This window comes from Lactuca virosa, chromosome 1 (assembly GCF_052849685.1).
Source record: "Lactuca virosa cultivar CGN04683 chromosome 1, Lactuca_virosa_CGN04683_v6, whole genome shotgun sequence".
In the NCBI taxonomy this organism is placed as follows: Eukaryota; Viridiplantae; Streptophyta; class Magnoliopsida; order Asterales; family Asteraceae; genus Lactuca; species Lactuca virosa.
This window is the reverse complement of record NC_136426.1, coordinates 145,880,802-145,904,307: the sequence shown is the minus strand read 5'-3', so window position 1 is coordinate 145,904,307 and position 23,506 is coordinate 145,880,802. Positions and strand designations below refer to the sequence as shown.

Sequence of the window (23,506 nt, the reverse complement as noted above, 5' to 3'; positions counted from 1 at the left end):
CTGGTAAGGGGTTTTACGTTGACTGGAAATCCATCGCCTGTGTTTCAGTCACTCGACACCTCCGCCATGTTGATGGCATCCACTCCTGGAAACTCGCTTCATGTTCCTGGTACTTCCATGATTCTACAGTTTTTTCGATTATCTGGAGGTTGCAGGTTAAAAATGAACAACGCAAGTCGCAACCAAAGAAACCACCAAGATAGACGGGGGAGGAAGAGGAGGAGTAGTTCCAGAATCAATAACGGAGGCATCGAATAGAACTTCAATCAACTTTCAAGAATTCCAAACTAATTTCCTCGATTTGTTGCCACTTTGCGACTCTGATACTTTTTTCCAATTGGACCCTCTTCAGCGTTCTCGATCTCTCATCTTGCTCGCAAAAGCCACCACAACACTCTCACATGTATCTAATTCTCTTTCTCCCGTTTTCTGAAAACCCACAATCACATCTAATTTTGCAACTGTTTGTTTGTTTTGTAGTGAAGTTGCGTTGCAATGGCGTCGACCCAGATGACCATCCTCTCAGATCAGAACTTGTAGGGGTTGTTTTGTGTCTTTTCATGTTTTTGCTGCATTTGTTATATATATATATATATATATATATATATATATATATATATATATATATATATATATATATATATATATATATATATATATATATATATATATATATTAATTTGCAAATATGGTTTGTGAGGGGATTTTACTATTCATTTCAACTTTCATTTCTAGCCATCAGATCATTTGCTTCTTTTCATAGGTTGCTTTCTCTTTCCTCTTCTTAATCAACGGTGGCACTTGCATTATATATGGTTTTCCAATGTCATATAAAAACAGGCTAACTCCAGATCAAAGTACAAGTTTTATAGAGTGTAATATAAATTCTAAAGTAAGTTTTTCCTGAAAATAGCAAATTTGATTCTGGTAATAAAAGATTCTTATATTTACATTTTCTACCCGAAAATAATTTTGATTAACCATTTTTTCTCCTTCATAATTTTGCACATAAATTATTGGTAATTTTAAGATATGACTTTGTCCTATGTTATATTTTAAAGTTACTCCCTCCGTCCAAAATTATTGTCACAATTGACTTTTGAAGTATTTTCATGTCAACTTTGACCATAAACAACTTTATTTGTGTTATATAATTTTTTATGAAACTTATAACAATGAAAATGCATTTAAAAAACAATCTATTCATATATCATGCCCAAAAAACTATATAACAAAAAGTAAATTATTTAAGGTCAAAGTTGAACAAAAGAGATTTAAAAAGTCAAACGTGGACAATAATTTTGGGACGAAGGGAGTATGTTTTTGGTCGTCTAAATAACTGTTTTTATAGTTTTCATTTTTATTAATATTATTTTTTTATTTAAATGTTAATTAATACGTTCAAGATTCACTTTCAAACTTTATTTTGTGTGACTTATCCACACATAATTGTTTGGTTCGAAACCTTATTTTATATTTTTATGATTTACTTTGTTACATTTTGACCCCTTACATAATTCTTTTAATAATCTTTTTTATTAATTTCTTTAGGATACACTTTCAAGTCTTATTTTCGTTCGCTTCCTTCGTACATAACTTTGTATCCAAATTTTATTTTGATATTTTTGTGCTCCACTTTATATGGTTTAATCATCTCCGTGGTATATATGGTGTCGAGGTGCATTTTTCAACATACTAGGGCTTCCGCAGCATTATGCGTACGGTCTAAACCCTAATATATATTAAATACCAACTTCGAGTACGTGAGTGAAAATTACTGTTCATTTGTTTTTTTTGTTTTTTGTTTTTTTGTTTTTTTTTCAGATGCAAAATTACTAAATTGTTATTATATTACAGTTTTTAGAGCTTTTGGTACAAAATGAAAATAAGGTTTCTCCTGGAAACAACAAGTTTGACTTTTATTATAGCAAACTTTTTATATTTACATTTTTTACTCTGAAATAATTTTAAGTTACAATTTTGATCAATTACTATATTTTAAAGCTACATTTTTGGTCCCTTACATAATTGTTTTTCCATAGATGTTTTTATAGTTTTCATTTTTATTAATATTACTTTTTTATTTAAACAATGATTAAAATGTTTAAGATACATTTTCAAACTTTATTTTGTACATCGTCTATATATAATTTTTTTGCTTCGAAACCTTATTTTATACTTTTATGATTCACTTTGTAAAAAGTTTTTTGCCGCAACGCGTATAAATTTCTCCCAAAAACCTTATCCATATCGAGATGCGTTTTTCAACATATTAGGCTTCACCAGCATAGCACGAACGGTCCAAACTCTAGTTTAGTATATAAATAAAGAACAAGAAACAAACTAACATATATATATATATATATATATATATATATATATATATATATATATATATATATATATATATATATACTAGTCGTCTACCCGCGCAAAGCGGCGGGCGGCGAATAGTTTGTTTCGACAATTAGGTTTTTTTTCTACGGACAATGATTAGGTTCAGTTCAATTATTAGTTTGTTTTAAGAAACATGTCATATAATGAGAGAGAGAGATGTTGTGACTGACATTGGGTGTTCAACAACATACATTCCTATGTTAGGTTAAAAATATAAATATATTCATGTATTACTTAGGTCATTAACAAAAATATGTATTTTTAATGTTTATAATACAAGTGCGTTGTTTTTTCGGTTAAAAATAAAAATAAGTTGTTATTTTAGGTTGAAAATTTTCGTTGTCATTTAATTTTTAACAGAAAATGTCAACTGGATTAACAATTGTCATTTTCAATTAATTTCTAATTGAGGAAAATTCAATGACGTTTGTTTAAATTTTATATTTAATTTTTCTATTTAGATCATTTGGATGAATTAATGTAAAGTACTATCCTTATTTTGTAAGTCTTCTTTGGATAAATTTTATGAACAATACTTTTGTAAGTCTACTTTGGCTAAATTATATGAATAATACATGCACAATACAAATAGTTTATTTTGGTAATTAATATATTTTTGGTATACATGGTTAGTTTCATAAACCTTCTATAAAAGTAGTTTAAAACATCATTTTTTATAAAAATATTTATCAAATGTCTTTAAAAAACCTATAAACACAACACATTCTATTTTTTAACAATAAATGTTTGAACTTTGCCTTTTATATGCTTTAAATTCGAGGAGCATTGAAAATTCCAACAAAATGAAAAACAAAGTAGTATATTTGATGGGAGTAGAATGTTAATCCCTATTAAGATAAAACTTAAAGAACTTAAGATGAAATATGTGACATAATCTTAACTTTGTTGATAACGAAGTCTGATAAATGAAAGTGTATGCAAGTAAAATAACAGAGGTATACAAAACAAATGCAAAATAGTCAATTTTCTAACTTCTTTTTAAGTGATACAATCAAAAGGAAATAGATAATGTGGCACACTATGTGATACAATCAAAACTGTAATTTCCCGGTTATTGTCAAAGAAACTGGTAGGAAGAAAAAGCCATGATTTCAAAAGGTTGTAATATAAAAAAAAACTTGTGAAAAGTGAAATAGTTATGGATCTCAAGACGTGTATGATGTGCCTAATTCTTCGTTTTATCTACATTTTCATTTCTTCCGCATGTTTAACATTCCCCTTCTATCAAATACAATTAGTATCTTCATAATTAGAATCCATAAAATTGATATAAATTAAAAAATATTCAAATATAGTGACCATTAATGATTTACCTGTTATGGGCATTCCATATTTAGCTTCAAATACTAACCGATCAACAAACAAAACAATGAGAAAAAAAGTTAATAACAAATTCTATTAAGAACAAAACAACATCTAATCGAAGATTGGAAAACCAGGTACATAATTCTATTAAGAAAAAAAAGAACATCTAATCATCCAAGAAACCTTACGGATAATTATTTTAGAAGGGTATCCATTTTTCTTAAAATTAAAGAAAAGTAAGCGAAAAGCCGGGCAACATACAAAGTTCAAAAGTCAACAAATAGAAAAAAAACATAATAAAAGGGTAAATGTGACTGATCACAAATAAATAGAAATTGAGTAGTGCAGTCACCCCAATTTGAATTGTGGACATCCAGATGGGCAAAGGTACTCAGTAAAGCAAGCAGTCAAATATACATAGATCTAGTAAGACCTGCACCAACTGGACAAAATAATGCACCCCAAACCCATTTAATATCAATGAATTTTTAATGACTCCATAACTAACTTAGAACATTAGGGACTTGTGGGACTTGAAAATACTAATGATTTCATTGTATTAATAAATTTACGTCTTATCTACACAAAAAAGAAAAGTAAGTTGGTCAAATATTTTTAGGCAAAAATATAGAAAATAACATTACACTTCTCTTTTTTAGTAATATAGGTAATGCATTTAATTATGTTTCTCATAACAGCAATGCACTATGATTTTATTATCTAAAATAGCATGATAGATACATTTCTTTACAAATAACATATAAATGTAGCAATATTTTAGCCAATTCCTATACTCGACCATATCACATACACAAATGTAAGAAAAATAAAATGAAAATGGAAAAAAATTGGTACCTTCGTTCTTTAATAATGGCTGCTGGTTTTGATGCATTTTTAGTGCAGATTTAAAATTTCAAGATCTACAAAACAATTTCCACAATCAATAATCTTCATCAAAATGTAAGAATATTTCAAATATATATCTTAAAATTAGAAGCCACACCTGGATTCCTGGATTAACTTTTGTTTGAATGACTTAGAGCCACTGCACATAGCTAATTGAATGAATTTTGGAGGTGTTAGGCACCAATAGATTGGAAAGAGGAAACTAATTGTATGCAATATTGAGAAAGGTAAAAATCAACCAACCACACTGAAGAAACATAAAGAGAATCATGAATCCACATCTCCAACTTCAACATATAGAATATATGGCATGAAACCAACTCCCGGTGAACCAACAAAAAATTCCCAAAGCAAAACCAAGGGGTAAAATGGTCAAACTTAGAGCAAACAGCACATCAAAATCAATATACTATCAAGCAGCAGACAATAGAGGCATGGTACTTCGTAAATGCACTAGCAAGAAACCAAAGCAAAACCAAGGGGCAAAATGGCAATAACAAATGAAAATAAATAAAAATTATAACATGATATACCTGAAGCTCTTACAAGATAGTTCATAACTTCTTTCTAAAGATTTTAGTTCCTGGAAAAGTAACAATACCTGCAAATAATAGTTAATTGTAAACAATCCATCAGTTACTAATCCCTGCCACATTAATAAGCAAACTCTATGACTCATACAAGTTCCAAGCAAAGTAAAAAAAAAAAGTTAATTGCACAATCAAAGGCTCCAACGACCTCTTGACCCTTTACTCTTTAATTTGAAGTCATCACGTTCTTTACTCTATTTTAATAAATAACTAAAAAAACTGATCAAAACATAAGAAAAACAAAAGCTTAACATAGGTAAAGAAGACATTATCTAAGATTTTATAAAACAAAACTTTATAATAAATCATGATTAAAGAGTAGATGTAGAGAAAATGCAACTTACTTTCCAAGAGAATCTTCATCAGATCCAAAACATCCCTAATGTGGGAATTCGTCCTAACCTGAGACATTTGGTTGCTGTAGGGCCAATGGTGTGAGAGTGTGAGTAAGATCAACAACACCATGTAGATGTAAGTCGGATTTTTAAGGAGAATCAGCATGTTCATGAAACCAAAAGAGAATTACATTAACATCCCAAGCTACAAAGTCGGATTTGTGACCAGATTTCAACTTCAAAAATTTCAAATTTAAAAAATCCTAATTTGTTTTTAGAGATATAAGGCGGAGTGGTAATAAAAATTTGTTTCATAGTCTATCAAACACCAAAAAATGGAAGAGATTACTGTAGAAGGTTTATAGCTCAAATCGCAAATCCCAACTATGCTGCTTCCAAGCCCCAAATAACAAAGCTGCAAAGAATATATTTTTTAGTTACGTGTATCCCTGATTCACAGTGAAAAAGATAGATCATACCTGAAATCCAAAATCATTGAAGACGGTTTTGGCTTGAATCGTTGTCAAAGACAGATTGAGCCCTAGACTATAGATAGGGGTGGTGACCCAACGGGTTTTTAGAGAGAAGGTTAGGTGATAGTTGCGATTCTGGTGCGCTCAAAGGAGAGAGGGTGAGAAGGGAAGAACAAGTTTGTGTTGCGAAATTGAGAGTAGGGTTGAGGAAGAAGAACCGACGATCTTTTTTGGGTTTCTCCAAGTGGTGAGCCGCGACATATAGAGTGATGAGGAAAAATTTGAGAGATAAATTCCAAGAAACTGGAATTCAAAATTAAACGTTTGACATGTAAATCTGCGAAATTCTCGGGATTTAAAAGGGGCTGGGTCAAATGGTAGGAAGAGATAAGTTCGAGAGAATATGAAGATAACATTGCATATGCATCGATAGTTTTTTATACTTAGTTATTTTGGACATTTTAAATTTTATATTATTTTATTAGTAGTTACTTGTACTATTAGCTTAACGATGTGGACGTCTTAAAAAAATAATATTAATATATTCAATCTATTTATAGAAATAGTGAGATTTCTTTTATAAGAGAACTTTCAATTTAGATAAAGTTATAAAATCCCTTTGAGAAGCTATTTAATAAAGTTTTTTATTAAATCAAAATTAATATAAGAATTTATTCATGTTATTCTATTCCTCGAGATGTTAACCAAACAACTTTTAGCTATCCGATGAAATAGTATCGTCGATGAATACATAGCACCTTTTCCTTTCTGTTGTTGTATGTAAGCTTCGAGGAAGGACGGGAGTAGGGCCCGCGTCGATTAAACAATTTAAACTATTTGCGTTTGCCTGATTCACGGCGCATATGCTTCCCCTATCTTTTTAACTGCTCTTGTTATCTTCATCCTATCCACTTGTTTGTAAAAAAACGTCTGTCCTTTTTAACTGCTCCTGTTATCTTCTTCCATGCTTGGAAATCTAATTTCAATGGCGTCCAGTTCCTCCTCTAGTATTATGGCATCTCCCAGTGCTAACGGTAGCAGCTATGACGTTTTCCTAAGCTTTAGAGGCGAAGATACTCGTGATTCTTTTACGGATCATCTTTACCACGCATTAATACGAGCAGGAATTAATGCTTTTAGGGATAACGAAGAAATCAAGAGAGGTGAAGAATTGAAGCTAGAGATCAAGAAAGCAATCAAAGAGTCTAAGGGTTCAATAGTTGTGTTGTCAAAGAACTATGCAACTTCCACTTGGTGCCTTGATGAGCTTCTGTTAATACTCGAACAAAGGAAGGAGTGCAATCATTTTGTTCTACCTGTATTTTACCATGTTGATCCTTCTGATGTCAGGAAACAAAAAAATACTTTCGCAATCAAAGTCAAAGCCTCTTCAAGGTGGACAGATGACAACGTGAAGGTGTGGAAAAGAGCTCTTAAGGAGGTTGCTAATTTGCGCGGCATGGCCGATCAGTCCAGGTATTCCTTTCTCTCTCTTACTGAAATATATTTTTAACCTATGCTACTTTGATCCAATAACTTGACGATTATTAAGGTGTTAACTTGTATCCAATTTTGGTCTCTACTTTTAAGTTGTGACTCGTGAATTTGTTGTTGATAAGTGTCTCAGGAAATTTTAACAAACCTATATGGATCGTTAGGAGTTGTTTACTAGAGAAGTTCAATATATCAAAGGAAAAGTAATTCAACTGAAAAAATGATGTAGATGTAATTGACGTGATTATAGAAAATACATTTGTCATGGCTAAATTTGTTTTTTACTTCGAAAATGTAATAGAAAAAGTCTAAAAATGTCAACGAGTCTACAGCTCAATGCTTCTTAATACATCATCTACAAGTTTGACCCTTGACTAGAGCTAAGAGCAACACTGTTGTTATGACCATTAAACTTTAAAGTGGAAATTGCAAATTTTTACCATTTTTTTTGGATTTAGTACAAAAACAAGATTTTTACTTTTGCTTTTTTTCTCCACATGGTTTCAGTTTCTTTTGGTTTGATCCTTAGATGTCAAATCTAGCTGTTCAACTGTTGTTTTTAAATTAAAGAGTTAATGTCAATCTTTGCCAACAAACTTTAGCATACAGTTTTAAATGGTCCTTGCAATTATTTTTGTGGAAACTTGAATGGTAATTCAATTTAATCAAACCTATGTTATAGTAGTAAGTTACTTTGGGAAAGTTAATTATTCAATACTTTAATTCATCATACCAAAGAATCCCAAAATGTCTTCGCATCAACTTGTTCATTTTTCTGTTGTTATTTCAGGCCTGAAACAAAGCTTCTGGAGAAAATTGTTTACTTTATTTACGAACAACTGGATCATAAAGAAGTTCATCTTCCAATCAATCTAATAGGGATGGCTGCTCGATACAAGGATGTAAATTTCTTGTTAAATGGATCCAATGCTGAATTTTTAGCAATCTGTGGCATGGGTGGAAGTGGCAAGACAACATTGGCCAAGTATATTTTCGATTCAAATTGTCAGAAATTTGAAAGCGTGAGTTTTATTGAAGGCATTGGTCCCAAATGTAAAGAATCCAATGACTTGCTTAAGCTACAGGAACAACTTCTCAGGGATATTTTGGGAGGCAACAAGAGAAAAATACCTAGTGTTTGTCAAGGTACATTCAATATTGAAGATGCCTTACGAGTGAAGGAGGCATTTATTGTTCTTGATGACATTGATGAAGTAAGCCAGTTGGTAGCTTTACTTGGATCCGGGTATATTCACAAACAAAGCAAGATTATAATAACCACTAGGGCAAATAGTATTGGTAAATGGTTTCAGTTCAGATCTTGGAGGTGTGAAGAGTACCAAATGAAATTACTGGATGATGATGAATCATTGGAGCTTTTAAGTCAACATGCCTTTGGATCCAAAAGTCTGATGGAAGGTTATGAGGAGCTTGCAAAACAGGTATTGCAGTATTGTGAAGGAAATCCATTGGCTCTTAAAGTGTTGGGTTCCTCTCTAGCAGAGGATAACAGCATCGCATTTTGGGAAAGTACATTGAACTTATTGGGAAGAGATATACATGATAAAATTCAATGTGTACTCATTAGGAGCTACAACACTTTGCCACATGACTCTAACAAAGAGTTGTTTTTGCATATTGCATGTTTCTTTGTTGGCAAAGACATAGATTACGTGGTGAAGATTTTGGAGCGTGATTACTCTGCATTATCTGGGATTAAAATTCTAACCAACAGATGCCTTCTTTCTGTTTCACCAAACAATAAACTGATGATGCATCCATTGCTTCAAGAGATGGGGAGAACAATAGTCCATCAAGAAGCACCAAAGGACCCTGCAAAACGTAGTAGAGTCTGGCGTAATAAGGATTCTTATGATGTTCTATGAAAAGGAAAGGTGAGATTCTTCCTATTTGTATGTTGAAGCTTATATTCCTTTCACACCCTTCTATTTTGGTAGAGATTGTATTTATTCACCCACTTTTTGTATAGGGTTCTGAAACAGTGGAAGGTCTAGCACTTGACATGCAAATGTTGACCCAAGAGAACTACTCATTCAAGGTAATACATAATAAACATTAATGCATGTTCTTTACATGTAAAAGAAAATTTTGTTAAGATTCTAAAAGATCATAATCGTTGATTCCTTTTTTATATATCTGTGGGTACATTTTTGTATTTACTCTAGAATAGAACCAAGTAAAGGTATAAATCCATCATTTGGATATTTGACTTGGGTACAAGGTTTTTTCTTCATTTTGTCCAACTAATGGACATTTTAGCAATAGTCAAAATAACTCATTATATTGTTCGTGTAGAATCACGAGGTTAACTTCCAACCCGCATGGAAACTAACGATTTTGCTATTGAAGAAGCTAAATAAACCCTATAAGAACTAGGAAAAGAAGAGAAAGTGAGTATACTTACTCAAGTGATCCAACACCACTAAAATAGAATTCGTACCATTCAATTTGGGTAATCCTTCTATTAAGTCCATTGTGATTTTCTAAACTTTTAAAGGGAAGGGTGTTGGTCGTAATAATAACCCAGCTTTCCGAACCTGTTAAATTTTTGTTCCTTTGACTCACTTCACATTGTTTTACCATGCCATTTATATCCTTTCCCATTCCCACCCAAAATACTTCTGAAGCAATGCATTGATACACTCTATCTTCACCTGAATATCCACCCACTGGGTCTCCATGGAATTCATCAAAGATACTTATAATCAATGTTGAATTTCTTGGTATGACCAAATGATCTTTGTACAAAAGCAAGTCTCGTATTTAGAAACATTTATGAGTATGAAGGTCTTCCGCAATATCTTTTGTTATTTTATTTAAAGATCCTCATCGTTGATTTCCTGTTCTAAATTATCCCATGGTCTCTATTTGTGGACCCCGCCCCCACCCCACCCAAGAACAACACATTTCACTTCTAGTTTCCTCTTTGACGATGCATCTACTGCTCTATTGCTTATTCCCATCTTTTGGGTTGAAGTGGTCCTGCTGTGTGCCGAAGGTCGAGAGACCCAGGGCGTCCCGGATAGACTGTGGGCCAGAGGGGCGTACCAGTCAGGCCGAAGGCCCTGAGGACGTTCCAGGTAGGCCCCTTTGGCCCCCTAAAACCCATCATGGGCCTAAATCCAAAGGAGCCCAAAAGATACGAACCAGAAGCCCAACATAGAAGTCTAATGGCTCAACTAAGAAAACCCAACAATGGCCCATCCTCAAAGAGCCCAAAACGACACACTGAGGAGTATGCCCCGTGTACCAGAGTGTGCCCCCGAAACATACTGTACACGTCCATAATGTACAAACTCAGCATTACGCTGAGCTTACTCTTAAGTACGCCCCACGTACTCTTCCAGCCACCTTTTCACTCCAATAAGCCCTTAATCGGTTAAGACAGAGTGCCAAACTCTCGGATCTAATTCTATAAGCCTACTTATCATGTAAAGTTAGCAACTTTACGTGCTTGCATGGCAAAAAGGGACTCAAAAGCTCAATAAGGACTTAACAAAGGTCTTAATGCTTGCATGGATCACAATACTTCATAAAGCTTGCATTTTTATGAACCTTGGGACTGAATGGAGCTAAGATCTAGCACCCATTGCTTCTGGAGTAGATCAAAAACCCATCTTTATCACAAAAGACTCCAAAAAGCACAAAATACTCCATAAACGAGATCTAACATATAAGATCATCAAGATAGAACCTTTATACCTCCAAAATGTAGATGAATATGCAAAAACCTTGGATCCAAAAGCTTCGAGCCATCTCACACTTCTTCAAGAAGTTCCTTCTTTTTCTATGAACACTAAAAAGCATGAAATACCACCAAAAGCTCAAAAACCACTCAAATAGGGGCTAAGGTTTCGATCCTAGGGTTTAGAGGGATGGAGGCCCAGCGTACTCCTTAGAACACCCGCGATCAAATTGATCAGTACGCCCAACGTACGCCATTATACGCCTCGTATACTTCCTGCATACTTGTGTACGCCCCGCATACCCGATTTCACCCTAAAACCACTTAAATTTCCGAAGGCCATAACTTCTTCGTTCTAAGTCTGTTTACGACGATGCTTATATCCACGAAAAGGTAACGAGAAGCTCTACACTTCTATCAACTCATACATGCCTTAAAACCTCTCGAACAAAAATCCAAATTCCATAAAAGCCCGAACTGACACTTTACCGAAATACCCCTTGGCTCCAAAACACAAACCGAACTTCCCGGATCACCCTAATTACTTTACCCACACCCAAATGAGTCTAAATCTTTTTTCCTCAAAGGCCCTGAGCCTGATGATACTCGGTCTTCGGGTCACCACCCCACATTAGGAAACGATTCGCAACAGGACGTTACAAAATGAATTTTCAAAAAGATGTTTAGATTAGCTTGTGTGGTAGAAAAAGCCAAAAGTCATTAAATTAGGAACTGTTTGGCTTAAAATCTCCTTGTTGAAGTTATTGTGGTTAAAAAGCTAAAAGGAGTTTCAAAAAGCCATGTTTTACATATTTTCTGAAATCTCTTTTTTAAAGCTAATGGGAAATTTATTTTGAAAAATACTTTGATTTTTTCCATACACTTTTTTTGACTTATTGGATTTTCAAAAAGCCAATAAATCAATAAGTTGTTTTAAAAAGCAATCCCAAACACCCCCTTGATCCAACTAAAGACCTTTGGTCTAGCAGTATCACAACCAAGGAAAACATTGAGGGTTTAGTCTCGCTTGAGACGAATGGTATTGACTTAGGAATAATGTAGAGGATGTGTGTGTAAGCATTCTAAAAATATCAAAAAAAAAATAATAACCATCTGATCCAACAAGAGTTTTAAATTTTGTTAGTGACTTCCCATCAAAAATTTCTCCCAGGTAGGAAATTGGTTGTTCTTATTGCATTCAAATAGTTTGAGCGCCATTTCTTAACAACCATTACCCCTGGCATCAAACTTTTTTTGTGCCTCGATTTCTAGGCAATTGGTTGTTCTTATTACATTAAAACCGTGCCTAAACCAAAACCATAAGCATCAGTCTAGATCATGAAGAGTTGAGTAGAGTCGGGTGAACGAAGTATCGTGCATTAGAAAGTGATTTTTTTTAACTTTCAAATGTTGTTTGAGAGTCCTCGCCCCATTAAAAATGATTTTTTTTAATAGTCTCATTAAAGGGAAAACAATGGTTGCATAAATCATAATGTTTGATAAATTTTCTGTAATACCCCAATAATCCCAAGAAACCCATTAATTGTGTGGTTGTTCTTTAGCTAAGACTAATTCTTTTGAATCTTTGAAATATCCATATATACGCCTCCTTGAGAAATGACATTCCCCAAATATCCTAATTTTGTTTTCGCAAACTCACTTTTTTAGATCGGAATATAATTTGTGTTTTGTTAAAAGTTCAAATACCATCTTCAAATGCTCTAAGTGCTCTTTAGGATGATGACTATTTACTTAAATTTCATCAAAGAAAACTAACATAAACTTTCGTAAAATTGTTTGAATACCTCGTTCATAAGCCCTTGAAATATTTTTTGAGCATTGACAAACTCAAAAGGCATTGCCAAGAACTAGTAATGACCTTCATGTGTGCGAAAAGATGCGTTTTAACATCGGTTGATAACATTATGATCTAATGATAACCTAGTTTTAGTTCCAAATTTGAAAAGACACCATCTCCGTATAGTCCATCTAATAACTCATCCACAACTGGTAAATGAAAATTTTTAAAAAGCCCAATAATCTATACAAAACTCCAAATTCTTACTTTCATTTAACTAGCAAAAAGGACATAATAATGAACTTTTGCTATGTTATATAACCCCCGCATCCAACATTTCTTTAATCAAATTTTTAATTTCATATCTTTGGTACCAAGGGTATCAATACGTTCTCACATTAACCGGATCACTTTCTTTCTTGAGTGTAATAGCATGTTCATGCCCTCTTATCAGATGTAAGCTTTTGGGCATGTGAAAAACACCTTCATACTTTTGTAACAATTTTTGCTGTTCATAATATTTAATCTTGGGAGTCTCTTTTTCGGTTGATAACCTGCCAAATTCCACCAAAATGCCAAGCCCTTATTGATGAATTGTCTTACTAATTGATTTAAAAGAAACCAAATCTCCCTTTAAAGTTACTGTTGAAAATTAACCTCAGAACTCAGCCTCATAAGAAATTGACCAAACCGGCCACTTCAACCCCTGACCTTAGAACAACATTTTTATTCTTTTGAGTTAAGAAAGAGTTGAGAGCTTTTAAAGATAGTTCATATTTTCTCGATTTTCCTCTCAGTTTACCCTAACATTGGCTCCTATTGTAAACATTATTATCCCTTGTATATCTGAGTGGTCTCCTCTGCCCGTGGGTTTTCAAGAATTTGGTTTTCCACATAAATCTCGGTATGTTTGCCTTTAATCTTATTTTTTTACTTGTTATTCCCCATTCTCGTTATATATTAGCAATTACATTTGGTTGAAGGTGTTAATCCGCATTATCAAGTCATTTGAAAGAATTTGGATTATTTGGGGCATTACACCTGACCTAGTTCATCAATATTGGTAGACTTTGTTAATTGGCAAGTGTTAATAGTTATATCAACAATTATCATTTCTTATTTTGATTGAAATTTATTGGTTTATGATTGATTTCAATCTTTTGTTTTTGTTCTCCCGTTCTCAATTTTTGTTGTTGTTCTTGTTTGAACCTACTTCTCTAGAAATTGATAAGCTCAAAGATTGATTCTTCAATTGAACATCAGAAGGTCTAAAATACAAGGAAAAATAAATAAAAACGGAATGTCCTCTAAACATAAGGCACAAAAATAATAATAGATATGCATAAATCTAATATGTAAATAAAAACTAAAATCCAATACTCCCCCTCAATTTAGAACGAAGTCTTAAAGATGTTTCGGTTGTGACCGATATCGTCTAGGTCTTCCAATGTGATCATATGTGTCAAAATTTTCTTCTTCGGGCATGTTATTCCCGTCATCCCTTTGGTTTGAAGTGTCTTGATCTTGGTCTTTATGGACAGTTTCATGGTCCAATCCTCTGTCAAGGTGATTGGTGGGTTCAAAAGTCTCAACCGGATCATCAAATTGGGCCCCTCTACTTGTGAATCAAAAGGATCTATCTCATCACTTGCATGGGTCAGTTTGTCAAAACGAAACTTGTTCACAGAACCTCACATCACTCGACGCAATTATCTTATTGTCTTTAATGTCATAAATTTTGTAACCTTTTGTTCCTTACGGATACCCTAAGAACACTCCTGGTCTCCCCTTACCTCAAACTTATCCCCACTGGTAGTGGTGCTTCTATAGTAAGTAAGATAACCAAAAACCTTCATATGATCATAATCAGGTTTCTAAATAAAAAGAATCTCATAAGGAGTTACATTCTCGATAACCCTGGAAGTAAGTCGATTGATAATGAAGGTTGTTGTTAAAATACATTCTCCCCATAATCGTTTTGGCAAATTGGCTTCGAACATTAAGGCTCTAATAGTTTCAAGCAAATGTATGTGTTTTCTTTCCACAACTCCATTTTGTTATTGGGTGTGTAGGCAAGTGGTTTCAAGTAAAATCTCATGTTCATTGTAAAGCCTTCACATTTTATTTGATGAATTCACCACCATTATCGGTACGAATTCTTTTAACAAGTTTTCCAAATTGTGTTTTTATCATGTTGTGAAATTTTATCAGGCAATTGTTGGCTTGATGCTTGTATTTTAGAAGGAAAACCCAAACAACTCTACTAAAATCATCAACTATGGTTAAAAAATAAGTTGCCCCAGATAGAGATGGAACACGATATTTACCCCAAATATCACAATGTAAAAGCTAAAACCATCTGTTGGTTTTGATACTACTATGTGAAAAGGGTAATCTAGAATGTTTTGCTTTAGAACAGGAATCACATAGTTTATCAAAAGAACTATTGCTAAGAAAATCTATTTGAGTGAGTTTATCACCAGAAGCATGTCCCAATCTTTTGTGTCAAATATCTATAGTTGTCATCATGGATTTCTTTAATCTTCTAATCATCCCCATTCGGTATAGACCGTTCTTGCACTCACCCGTACCAATCAAGTTCCTTGTATGAAGTTTCTGCATGACACAAAAATCAGGAAAGAAGGTTATAGTTGATTGCAAATCTTTGCACATTCTACTAATCGATAAAAGATTACAAGTAAATTTTGGAATATGTAAGACTCCTTTTATCTTAGTTCCTCCTGGCAAGGAACATTCTCCCTTTCCTTCAACTGGTATTGCATCCCTATTAGGAATAACAACAAGTGTTTCAAAACAGTTTTTAGTTTTGTTTTCAAGTATACTAGCATCATATATGATGTATTCAATCGATCCTGAATCAATAACCCAACAATTATTATTATTACCTTTACCGTCATGAACGCCTTTGAGGTATTGACCTCCTTATCGAAATTTCCCGTTTCAGAAAAATGACTTAAAAAGGACTCATATTGTTCGTTGGTTAACCCAGGAATGGGTGTGCACAAGGTTGTAAAAATCGCTCAGCGGTAGCTCGGCGGTCGACTGGCGATAAGCGATTAATCGGACTAGGCGGTGATTAATCGGAGATTAATCGGGGACCCTTAATTATTGATAAAATTATTTAAAAAATTAATATTCCCTAAAAAACTAAGTATTTGAGAATTTAAAATTTTAAAATTTTGAAAATTTTAGTTTAATATTTTAAAATTTGAAAGCTTAAAAAATTGAAAGTTTAATATTTTGGTGTAATATTTGAAAATTAAATTTTTTTTAATTTTTTAAAAAATATACGACTATTGCCGCTGAGACCGCCAAGGATCGCCAAGGCCAACTTTGACCGATTTTGACCAATTTCCACCAAGCACCCTAATCGTAATCGGTTTATGGCCGCCAAGCGATTAATCGGCCGCCAATGCCGATTTCTGTAACACTGGGTGTGCAACTTCCAGATTCGGTGAAAGCTGCCTTTGATACCATTTCGGATAACCTATTCGTTTGAAACATCCATCTCATTAGTGGCCATCCTTTCCACAGAAGGTGCAATGCTCCATCACATCCTCCTGGTCTCCCTTTGAAGTGTTTTGTCACACTTTTGATTTTGGTTTCCTTCTGGACGAGTCGGCACAAACTTTTTGAGGTTGCAACTTCTGTGACGGGTTTCTTGTCGGCTGAAATAGCCCTTTGACACTCATCTTCAGCAACAAGATGGTAAGCATTCCCGAGGCTTGGTATAAGGTTCATGGCAAGAATTTGGCGTGAATTTGAGTCCTGATAACAACAGAGAAGGAGTTATCTAGACCCAAGAGAAATTCATAAAGCTTATCTTTATCCTTTACCTCACTTAACTTCTTCCTGACTTGGCATGTGCAACCATCATATGAACATCGAGGCATTGGAAGCACAGATCCGATCTCATCCCAGAGACTACGCAACTTGGTGTAGTAGAAGGACATGGTGGCTCCATTCTGAGGCGTCATTGAGAGTGTTTGTTTTAATTCATATGCGCTGGGTGCTCTTTCCTTCCCAAAACACTCCTTTAGATCGCTCCAGATCTTAGAAGCAGTGTGAGCATACTTTACGTTGCTTCTTATTTCCTTCTCCATTGTCGTTGTGAGCTACCCTTTTACCATGGGCATCACAACGCATCCAGGACATGTATTCAGCAGAATCCTTTTCTGGTTTCGTGATGGACCCGTCAACGAAACCAACCTTATTTTTGGCAAAGAGAAAGTTCATCATCTCTTGACACCAATCTGTATAGTTGCTGTCAATGAGAGTTTCGTTGACATGAATCTGTTTGGGGTATTCAGATGCATAGATATAGAATGGAGAATTCGTATCAGGAACGCCATCATTCTTCTTTTGGTTTGAACTTTCTGCAACGCCCGTCAAGATTGTTGATCGACTAGGGTTTGGCGTGTTTGGTTAAAATCCGCTCTGATACCATCTAGAAATTGACAGCTCAAATATTGATTCTTCAATTGAACATCAGAAGGTTTAAAATACAAGGAAAAATAAATAAAAACGGAATGCCCTAAACATAAGGCACAAGACAAATAATATATATGCATAAATGTAATAAATAAATAAAAACTAAAATCCAATAACTTCTCATATATATATATATATATATATATATATATATATATACACACACACACACACACAATGACCACTTTCCCAAGTCGAGGTTAACACCCAGAATGAAAATTGATGGAAGTGAAAAGAAATTAAAAGAAATTGGTGTTCCCAAGTTTCATTAAAATAAGGAAATAGAAGGACCACTTTCCTTCCGATTTAGAAGGATTTGGAGAGAAAGAACAAAATGTGTAATTTTCATTTCACTTCTCTCCAAATTAGGAACACAAACGACAAATTCTTTTCCTTTCCTTACTTTCTTTTTTGTTCTTTTCTTTCCTTTGCTAAAACCCGGGAACTAGGTGTAAATGAAGAATACAACCACAAAGGTCTAGTGAAAAAGATCATCCTTCAGGCTAAACGACCACAAAACGTACATTTGTGGATTTAAACCTAATCACTACAAAACGTACCATTTACGAGATAGGAATTCCCGATTAGTAATCAGGAATTTTTTGGTGAATTTATTTGTGGCTATTATGCAAGCTTACGATCCCTCATTCTAAATTTGTAGCATTCAGAACTAAAGACAGATGCACTAAAAAAGATGGATAAACTAAAACTTCTCCACCTAAGTAATGTGCAACTCGAAGGGTCATATGAGAATTTTTCAGAAGATTTAAGATGTCTCTGCTGGTTTGGATCCCAATTAAGAACAATACCCTCTGACTTATCCATGGAAAACTTGGTGGCTATGGATATGAGATATAGCAACTTGGAAGTATTTGATCCGCCCATGGTAGGGAATTTGATATCTCTTTTTGTTGCTTATCCATTTTGTGTCTCGGTTTTGGTGATCTTTATGCAGATATTAAGTGCTACCTAAATCTAGTTACTTGTGCAACAGGTTCTTCAGTCATTGCGGATATTAAACCTTAAAGACTCGCACAATCTATTGGAAATCCGCAACATGTCCAGGATCCCTCATCTGGAGACTTTGATTCTTTGGAACTGTCACAGTCTGGTTCATATTTGTGAAACCATTGAAGACCTGACAAGTCTTGCACTACTGAACCTAACAGGGTGTATAAACCTGTTAGTAGGGCTAAAAGTTTCTACTTCTGATGGAGGCATTGCAACACAACCTACCTTTTCCTTCCCACATTCATTACGTCGCTTATTCTTCAATGAGTGCAATATTGAGTGTACTGATTCTTTTTGTCTGAGTTTTAGTGTTCACATATCTTTGCAGTACTTGAATTTAGGCAATAGTCTATTTGAGTTTCTGCCTTGTTATGATCATCTTAAAAATCTTTGGGTCCTTGACTTGAGTTTTTGCTCAAGACTTAAATGGCTTCTATGCCTCCCAAGTACACTTGCAGAATTATACATATATTACTGTACATCATTGGAGAGAGTAACTTTTGAATCTCCTCGTTTCACATTGCAAGAGTTTGGCTATGAAGGTTGTAGTAGTTTGTGTGAAATTGAAGGCTTTATCAAATTATTCCATATAGCCAAACTTGAAGATAATGATTTGGGACACATGAAGTGGCTAAAGGAGTATCAAAATTATAAGGTGTGCCTGGTTGGTGATGATGAGCTTACCAAAGGCAGAAGTTCATCTTTACAGGTTCGTTGACTCTCTCTCTCAAATGCATGCATAACAGCATAAGCACACATACGTACATCAACATATATACCACCTTTGAATTTATTGTGTGACTGAATTGTATGGCACAGATGTTGTATGAATTCGATATAATGAGCACATCTCTACCAGACATAAAGGATCCAAACATGAAGCCTAATTATGCATCAAAGTTATCGTTTTTGTCCTTTGACGTTCCTTCAGATCCCACAAGTAAGAAGCTCAAAGGACTTGATGTAACTTTCAAATATACAATATCAGGTCATGAGTGTGCATGGTTCTGTAAAATATGTACGACCAAAGGTGTTGATTTGATTTACAATCCCAAAGTCTTCGGCAAACCTGACTCTGGTAAAGTTGGTATATGGTTAAGCTATTGGCCAATTGGAAACACATTGGACATTGGAGATACAGTTAAAGTCTCTATTGTTGCGATGAGAGGATTGAAAGTACATGATTGTGGTGTGAGCCTTGTTTACTCTGACAATGAAGTAGCTGAGGAAACCTTGATTAATAACAAGGGATGGGTAGAAATTCTTGGAGGAGATTTGTCTGGATTTCAACTAAGCACAGGAGTGTACTATCTTTGTCGACGTGATTTCTTTGAGTTGGTGGAAGCTGGTGGACTGACTCGTGGTTGGTTTAGAATGTTAGTTGGTGGTACCATTGACCATACAGGTATGCCTCTCTTGTCATTTGTCAAGCCATTTCTGGACATTTGTAGTTAGAATTATGCAGTTGAACCCATCATTTACAGAGCTCATCTTATGACACATTGTTACAGAGGTTCAAGGATGGAGAAAGACAGGTCGACCAAGGCTGTCGAACCCATCAAGTACAGAGTTGAGAGCTGTTAGATGCATCATCCATGGTCCTGAATTGGTAAGTTTGATCTATAATCTTTCTTTTCTGGCATCAACTCCACATGGATTATATGAGACTTACAATCAATTGGTATAAGATGAATAGGACCTTTGTGATTTAGTTTTATCATTGATGGGGATCGGAAGGGACCATTTGGGTAGTTATAAATTCTAATCAATAACTTGGACATCAATATGCATCAAATTCAAATAAAAATTTAAATACAATTAAAAAAATTAAAACACTTTAATATGTTTTATACGAATAATCTATTTCGTTATAGTCATAGTTTTGTGATAATATAATTTATAAAATTATTGTAATATAATACATACATATTTGTTAAACCTTTTGTTTCTTGATGCTAATTTGGTTATAATAAAGAAATAACTATGTTTTACTAATCTAATCTGTGGCTCTGGTATTTATGAAAACAAAAAGGTGGAGATGTACAAGATGGCAGAGATGTCAAAATCATCTTTTGTAAATAAATGTTCAGAGGTCACATCAAGCATACTTGGGGATACAAGTTCAATAGCTTCCGGTTCTTCCTCAAGCAATAAGGCTTCTCCTGATGCTAATGATGGCATCTACGACGTTTTCATAAACCACAGTGGAGGAGATACTTGTAATTCTTTTATAGATCATCTTTACACAGCATTAAAACGAGCAGCAATTGAAACTTTTATGGATACCCCAGAATTCTACATAGCTGCAGGAATGATGTCACCGAGAGTAATTAAAGGATCTAGATCTTCAATAATTGTATTGTCAAAAAACTATGCAACTTCTAGTATTTGCCTTGACAAGCTTTTGTTGATCCTTGAACAAAGGAGGGAGCACAATCATTTCGTTCTACCTATTTATTATCAAGTTAATCCTTCTGATGTGAGGAATCAACAAAATACTTTCGCAATCAATGTCAAATCCTCTTGGGAGTTTACGGATCACAAAGTGAACTTGTGGAAGAAAGGCCTGAAGGAAGTTGCTGATTTGGGTGGCTTGGTTTGTTTGGGGTATGCCTCTTAGTCTCTTGTGATTCAATAATTACTGAATTACATTTCTACTGAAGCTATTCTGATCCAATAGTTTTTCACAATTATTAGTGTGAACTTGTAGCTAAATGTTGGTCTCTACTTCAAAGTAATGACTTGGTTAACTTTTTTCTTGATAAATGTGTCAATAAAACTAACCTATGAATCGGTTGGAGATCTTTGTTTGCCAGATAAATTTGAAAAAGCCAGTGAAAAAGTAATTTTAGCATAAATGAAGATTACTAGAGAATTAATCTGTGATGGGTAAATATTTTATTTCAAATATATAAATAAACAATACTGTTATGATCTCCTCTATATATATGTCAAAAAGTCTATAGCTGAATGCTTCTTGATACATCATATACAAATTTGATTCTTGAGTCTTGACACACACACACACCTGTGACCCCAAGTATGTATGTTTTTTTCCAGTCTGTTTAATTAAGAAAAAAACAGTAAGGAACTGTCCCTTCCAACATAACTGCAAGCCTCCAGTTGGCCTTTACCATCCGACCTTAACAGCCTTGACTTGCATTTTTATTTAATTATATTATATTTGTAAATAAAAATGCTTGTATAGTTAATTTCCAAAATATTCTATACCATTGTAGATAACTTCACCATGTTTTAGTTCAATTTTGACTATTTTTTTGTGAAACTTTAATGGTAAGAAGATTTAAACTTATATTACTAGCAACCAAAATTTAGAAATTCTATGATATTTTCATTCACTTATAAAGAATCTCTAAATGTCATCCCATGAACTTATTCATTTTTCTTGTGTGGTTCCAGGCCTGAAACAACATTTTTGAAGGAGATAGTTGACACGATCAACAGTAAACTCGATGGAAAGGAAGTTCATCTTCCACCCAATCTAAGTGGGATGGCCACTCGATACCAGGAGATCAATTCCTGGTTAAATCAATCCGATTTTCAGTTCTTAGTAATTTGTGGCATGGGTGGAAGTGGCAAAACAAAGCTGGCGAACTATATTTACAATTCAAATTTGAAGAATTTTGAAAGCACGGGATTTCTTGAAGACATTGATCGCAGATGTAAGACGCTCGATGATTTGTTTGAACTACAGGAACAACTTCTTAAAGATATTTTAGGTGGAAAGAAGAGAAAAATACCAGGTGTTTCTCCAAGTACATGTACGTTTGAGGACGCCTTAGAAACAAAAAGGATGCTTATTGTTCTTGACGACATTGCTATATATAGTCAACTACTCACTTTACTTGGAACCGGGAAGATTAATGCACAGAGCAAGATTATAATAACCACCAGGGAAATTATAGATAGTTGGTTTAAGTTTAGAGATTGGAGGTGTCAAGTTCATGAAATGAGGGATGATTGAATAAGAATGAATCATTATCTTTTAAACGTCATGCTTTGGTTCCAACGTTCCTATAGAAGATTTGGAGGAGCTTGTTTGTAGAAATAGCATGATATTGTAGAGGAATTCCTCTTGCTCTTGTAGTGTTCGCTTCTCTTCTTTAGCCAATGACAATATCATCTTATATTGGAAAAGCTAATTGGATTTATTGAAAAAGAAAATTGATTCTTGAATTCAAAGTGTACTTATAATTACCAATGAGTTATTGCCAACCGGCTTTATACAAAGAATTCTCTTCTTTGTTGACAAAGACATCTATTACATGGTAAAGATATAGGAGTCTGGTTTATGTGCTGTAGATTAAAACTCTAAACAACATGTGCCTTCTTTCTGTTTCATTAAACAAAAAACTAATGATACACCGATTGCTTCAAGAGATGGGAAAACAATGTAGATCGTCAAGAATCAAGATTCCCTGCAAATCTAGTAAGTTAGGAATAGTAGCGGCTCTTATAAGATATTGAGGAAAGGAAACGTAAGGTGATTCTCTTATGTATGTTTAAGCCTATTTTTACTTTCACACCCCTAATATTTCATTTGAATTCTATGGCTTGTCATTTTCTTTATTTAAAAAGGATGAATCATATCCGAATCTATTTTTTTCATTTAGGATTGGGGAACAATGGAAGGTTTAGCACTTTGACATGCCACTTTGACATGCAAGTACTGAGGCATGAGAATTTTGTATTCAAGGTTATACAAAATAAATAAAATGGAAATTGGTACAAACACTACTAGAAAATAGATTTTTAATGAAACACAGAAAATAGGTCTTTAATGAAACATGAACTTTAACATACACTAAATTATGACATACATTTTTGTATGTCATAAAAGGGTTGTCTTTACTAAAATTTGAAGGATTTACGACATTCATAATTGTAAATTTGTGTCATCTAATATTTATGACATTAACTTTTGTATGTCATTTTTC

General features: G+C 33.9%; 2 protein-coding genes across 3 annotated transcripts; both read left to right on the top strand.

Annotated features, from left to right (window-relative positions):
- Window positions 1-7,012: 7,012 nt before the first annotated feature.
- Window positions 7,013-9,407, top strand: LOC145121713 (disease resistance protein RUN1-like). The gene is made up of 2 exons (XM_079057420.1): window positions 7,013-7,503; window positions 8,312-9,407. The coding sequence occupies exons 1-2, from the start codon at window positions 7,013-7,015 to the stop codon at window positions 9,405-9,407; spliced, it is 1,587 nt and encodes a 528-aa protein (XP_078913546.1).
- LOC145159473 (uncharacterized) lies at window positions 9,278-22,766 on the top strand. Of its 2 annotated transcripts, XM_079078474.1 has the most exons (8): window positions 9,278-9,416; window positions 9,512-9,580; window positions 18,199-18,423; window positions 18,532-19,257; window positions 19,368-19,953; window positions 20,060-20,157; window positions 20,581-21,155; window positions 21,969-22,766. In XM_079078474.1, exons 2-8 carry the CDS (start codon window positions 9,545-9,547, stop codon window positions 22,531-22,533), a joined length of 2,811 nt encoding a protein of 936 aa, XP_078934600.1. In that variant the 5' UTR covers window positions 9,278-9,416; window positions 9,512-9,544; the 3' UTR covers window positions 22,534-22,766. The 2 variants fall into 2 exon arrangements, with proteins under 2 accessions (XP_078934600.1, XP_078934606.1); XM_079078480.1 differs by lacking the exon at window positions 18,199-18,423.
- The last annotated feature ends 740 nt before the right edge of the window (window positions 22,767-23,506 follow it).

What these genes read in the sequence shown, in the direction of transcription:
- LOC145121713 (XM_079057420.1), top strand. Translation starts at nt 7,013, where the DNA reads ATGGCGTCCAGTTCCTCCTCTAGTATTATGGCATCTCCCAGTGCTAAC. An exon ending in GGCATGGCCGATCAGTCCAG is followed by an intron (nt 7,504 to 8,311) that starts GTATTCCTTTCT and finishes TTGTTATTTCAG; the next exon opens with GCCTGAAACAAAGCTTCTGG.
- LOC145159473 (XM_079078474.1), top strand. Translation starts at nt 9,545, where the DNA reads ATGCAAATGTTGACCCAAGAGAACTACTCATTCAAG. An exon ending in AAGAGAACTACTCATTCAAG is followed by an intron (nt 9,581 to 18,198) that starts GTAATACATAAT and finishes CTAAATTTGTAG; the next exon opens with CATTCAGAACTAAAGACAGA. An exon ending in TGGTACCATTGACCATACAG is followed by an intron (nt 19,954 to 20,059) that starts GTATGCCTCTCT and finishes ACATTGTTACAG; the next exon opens with AGGTTCAAGGATGGAGAAAG.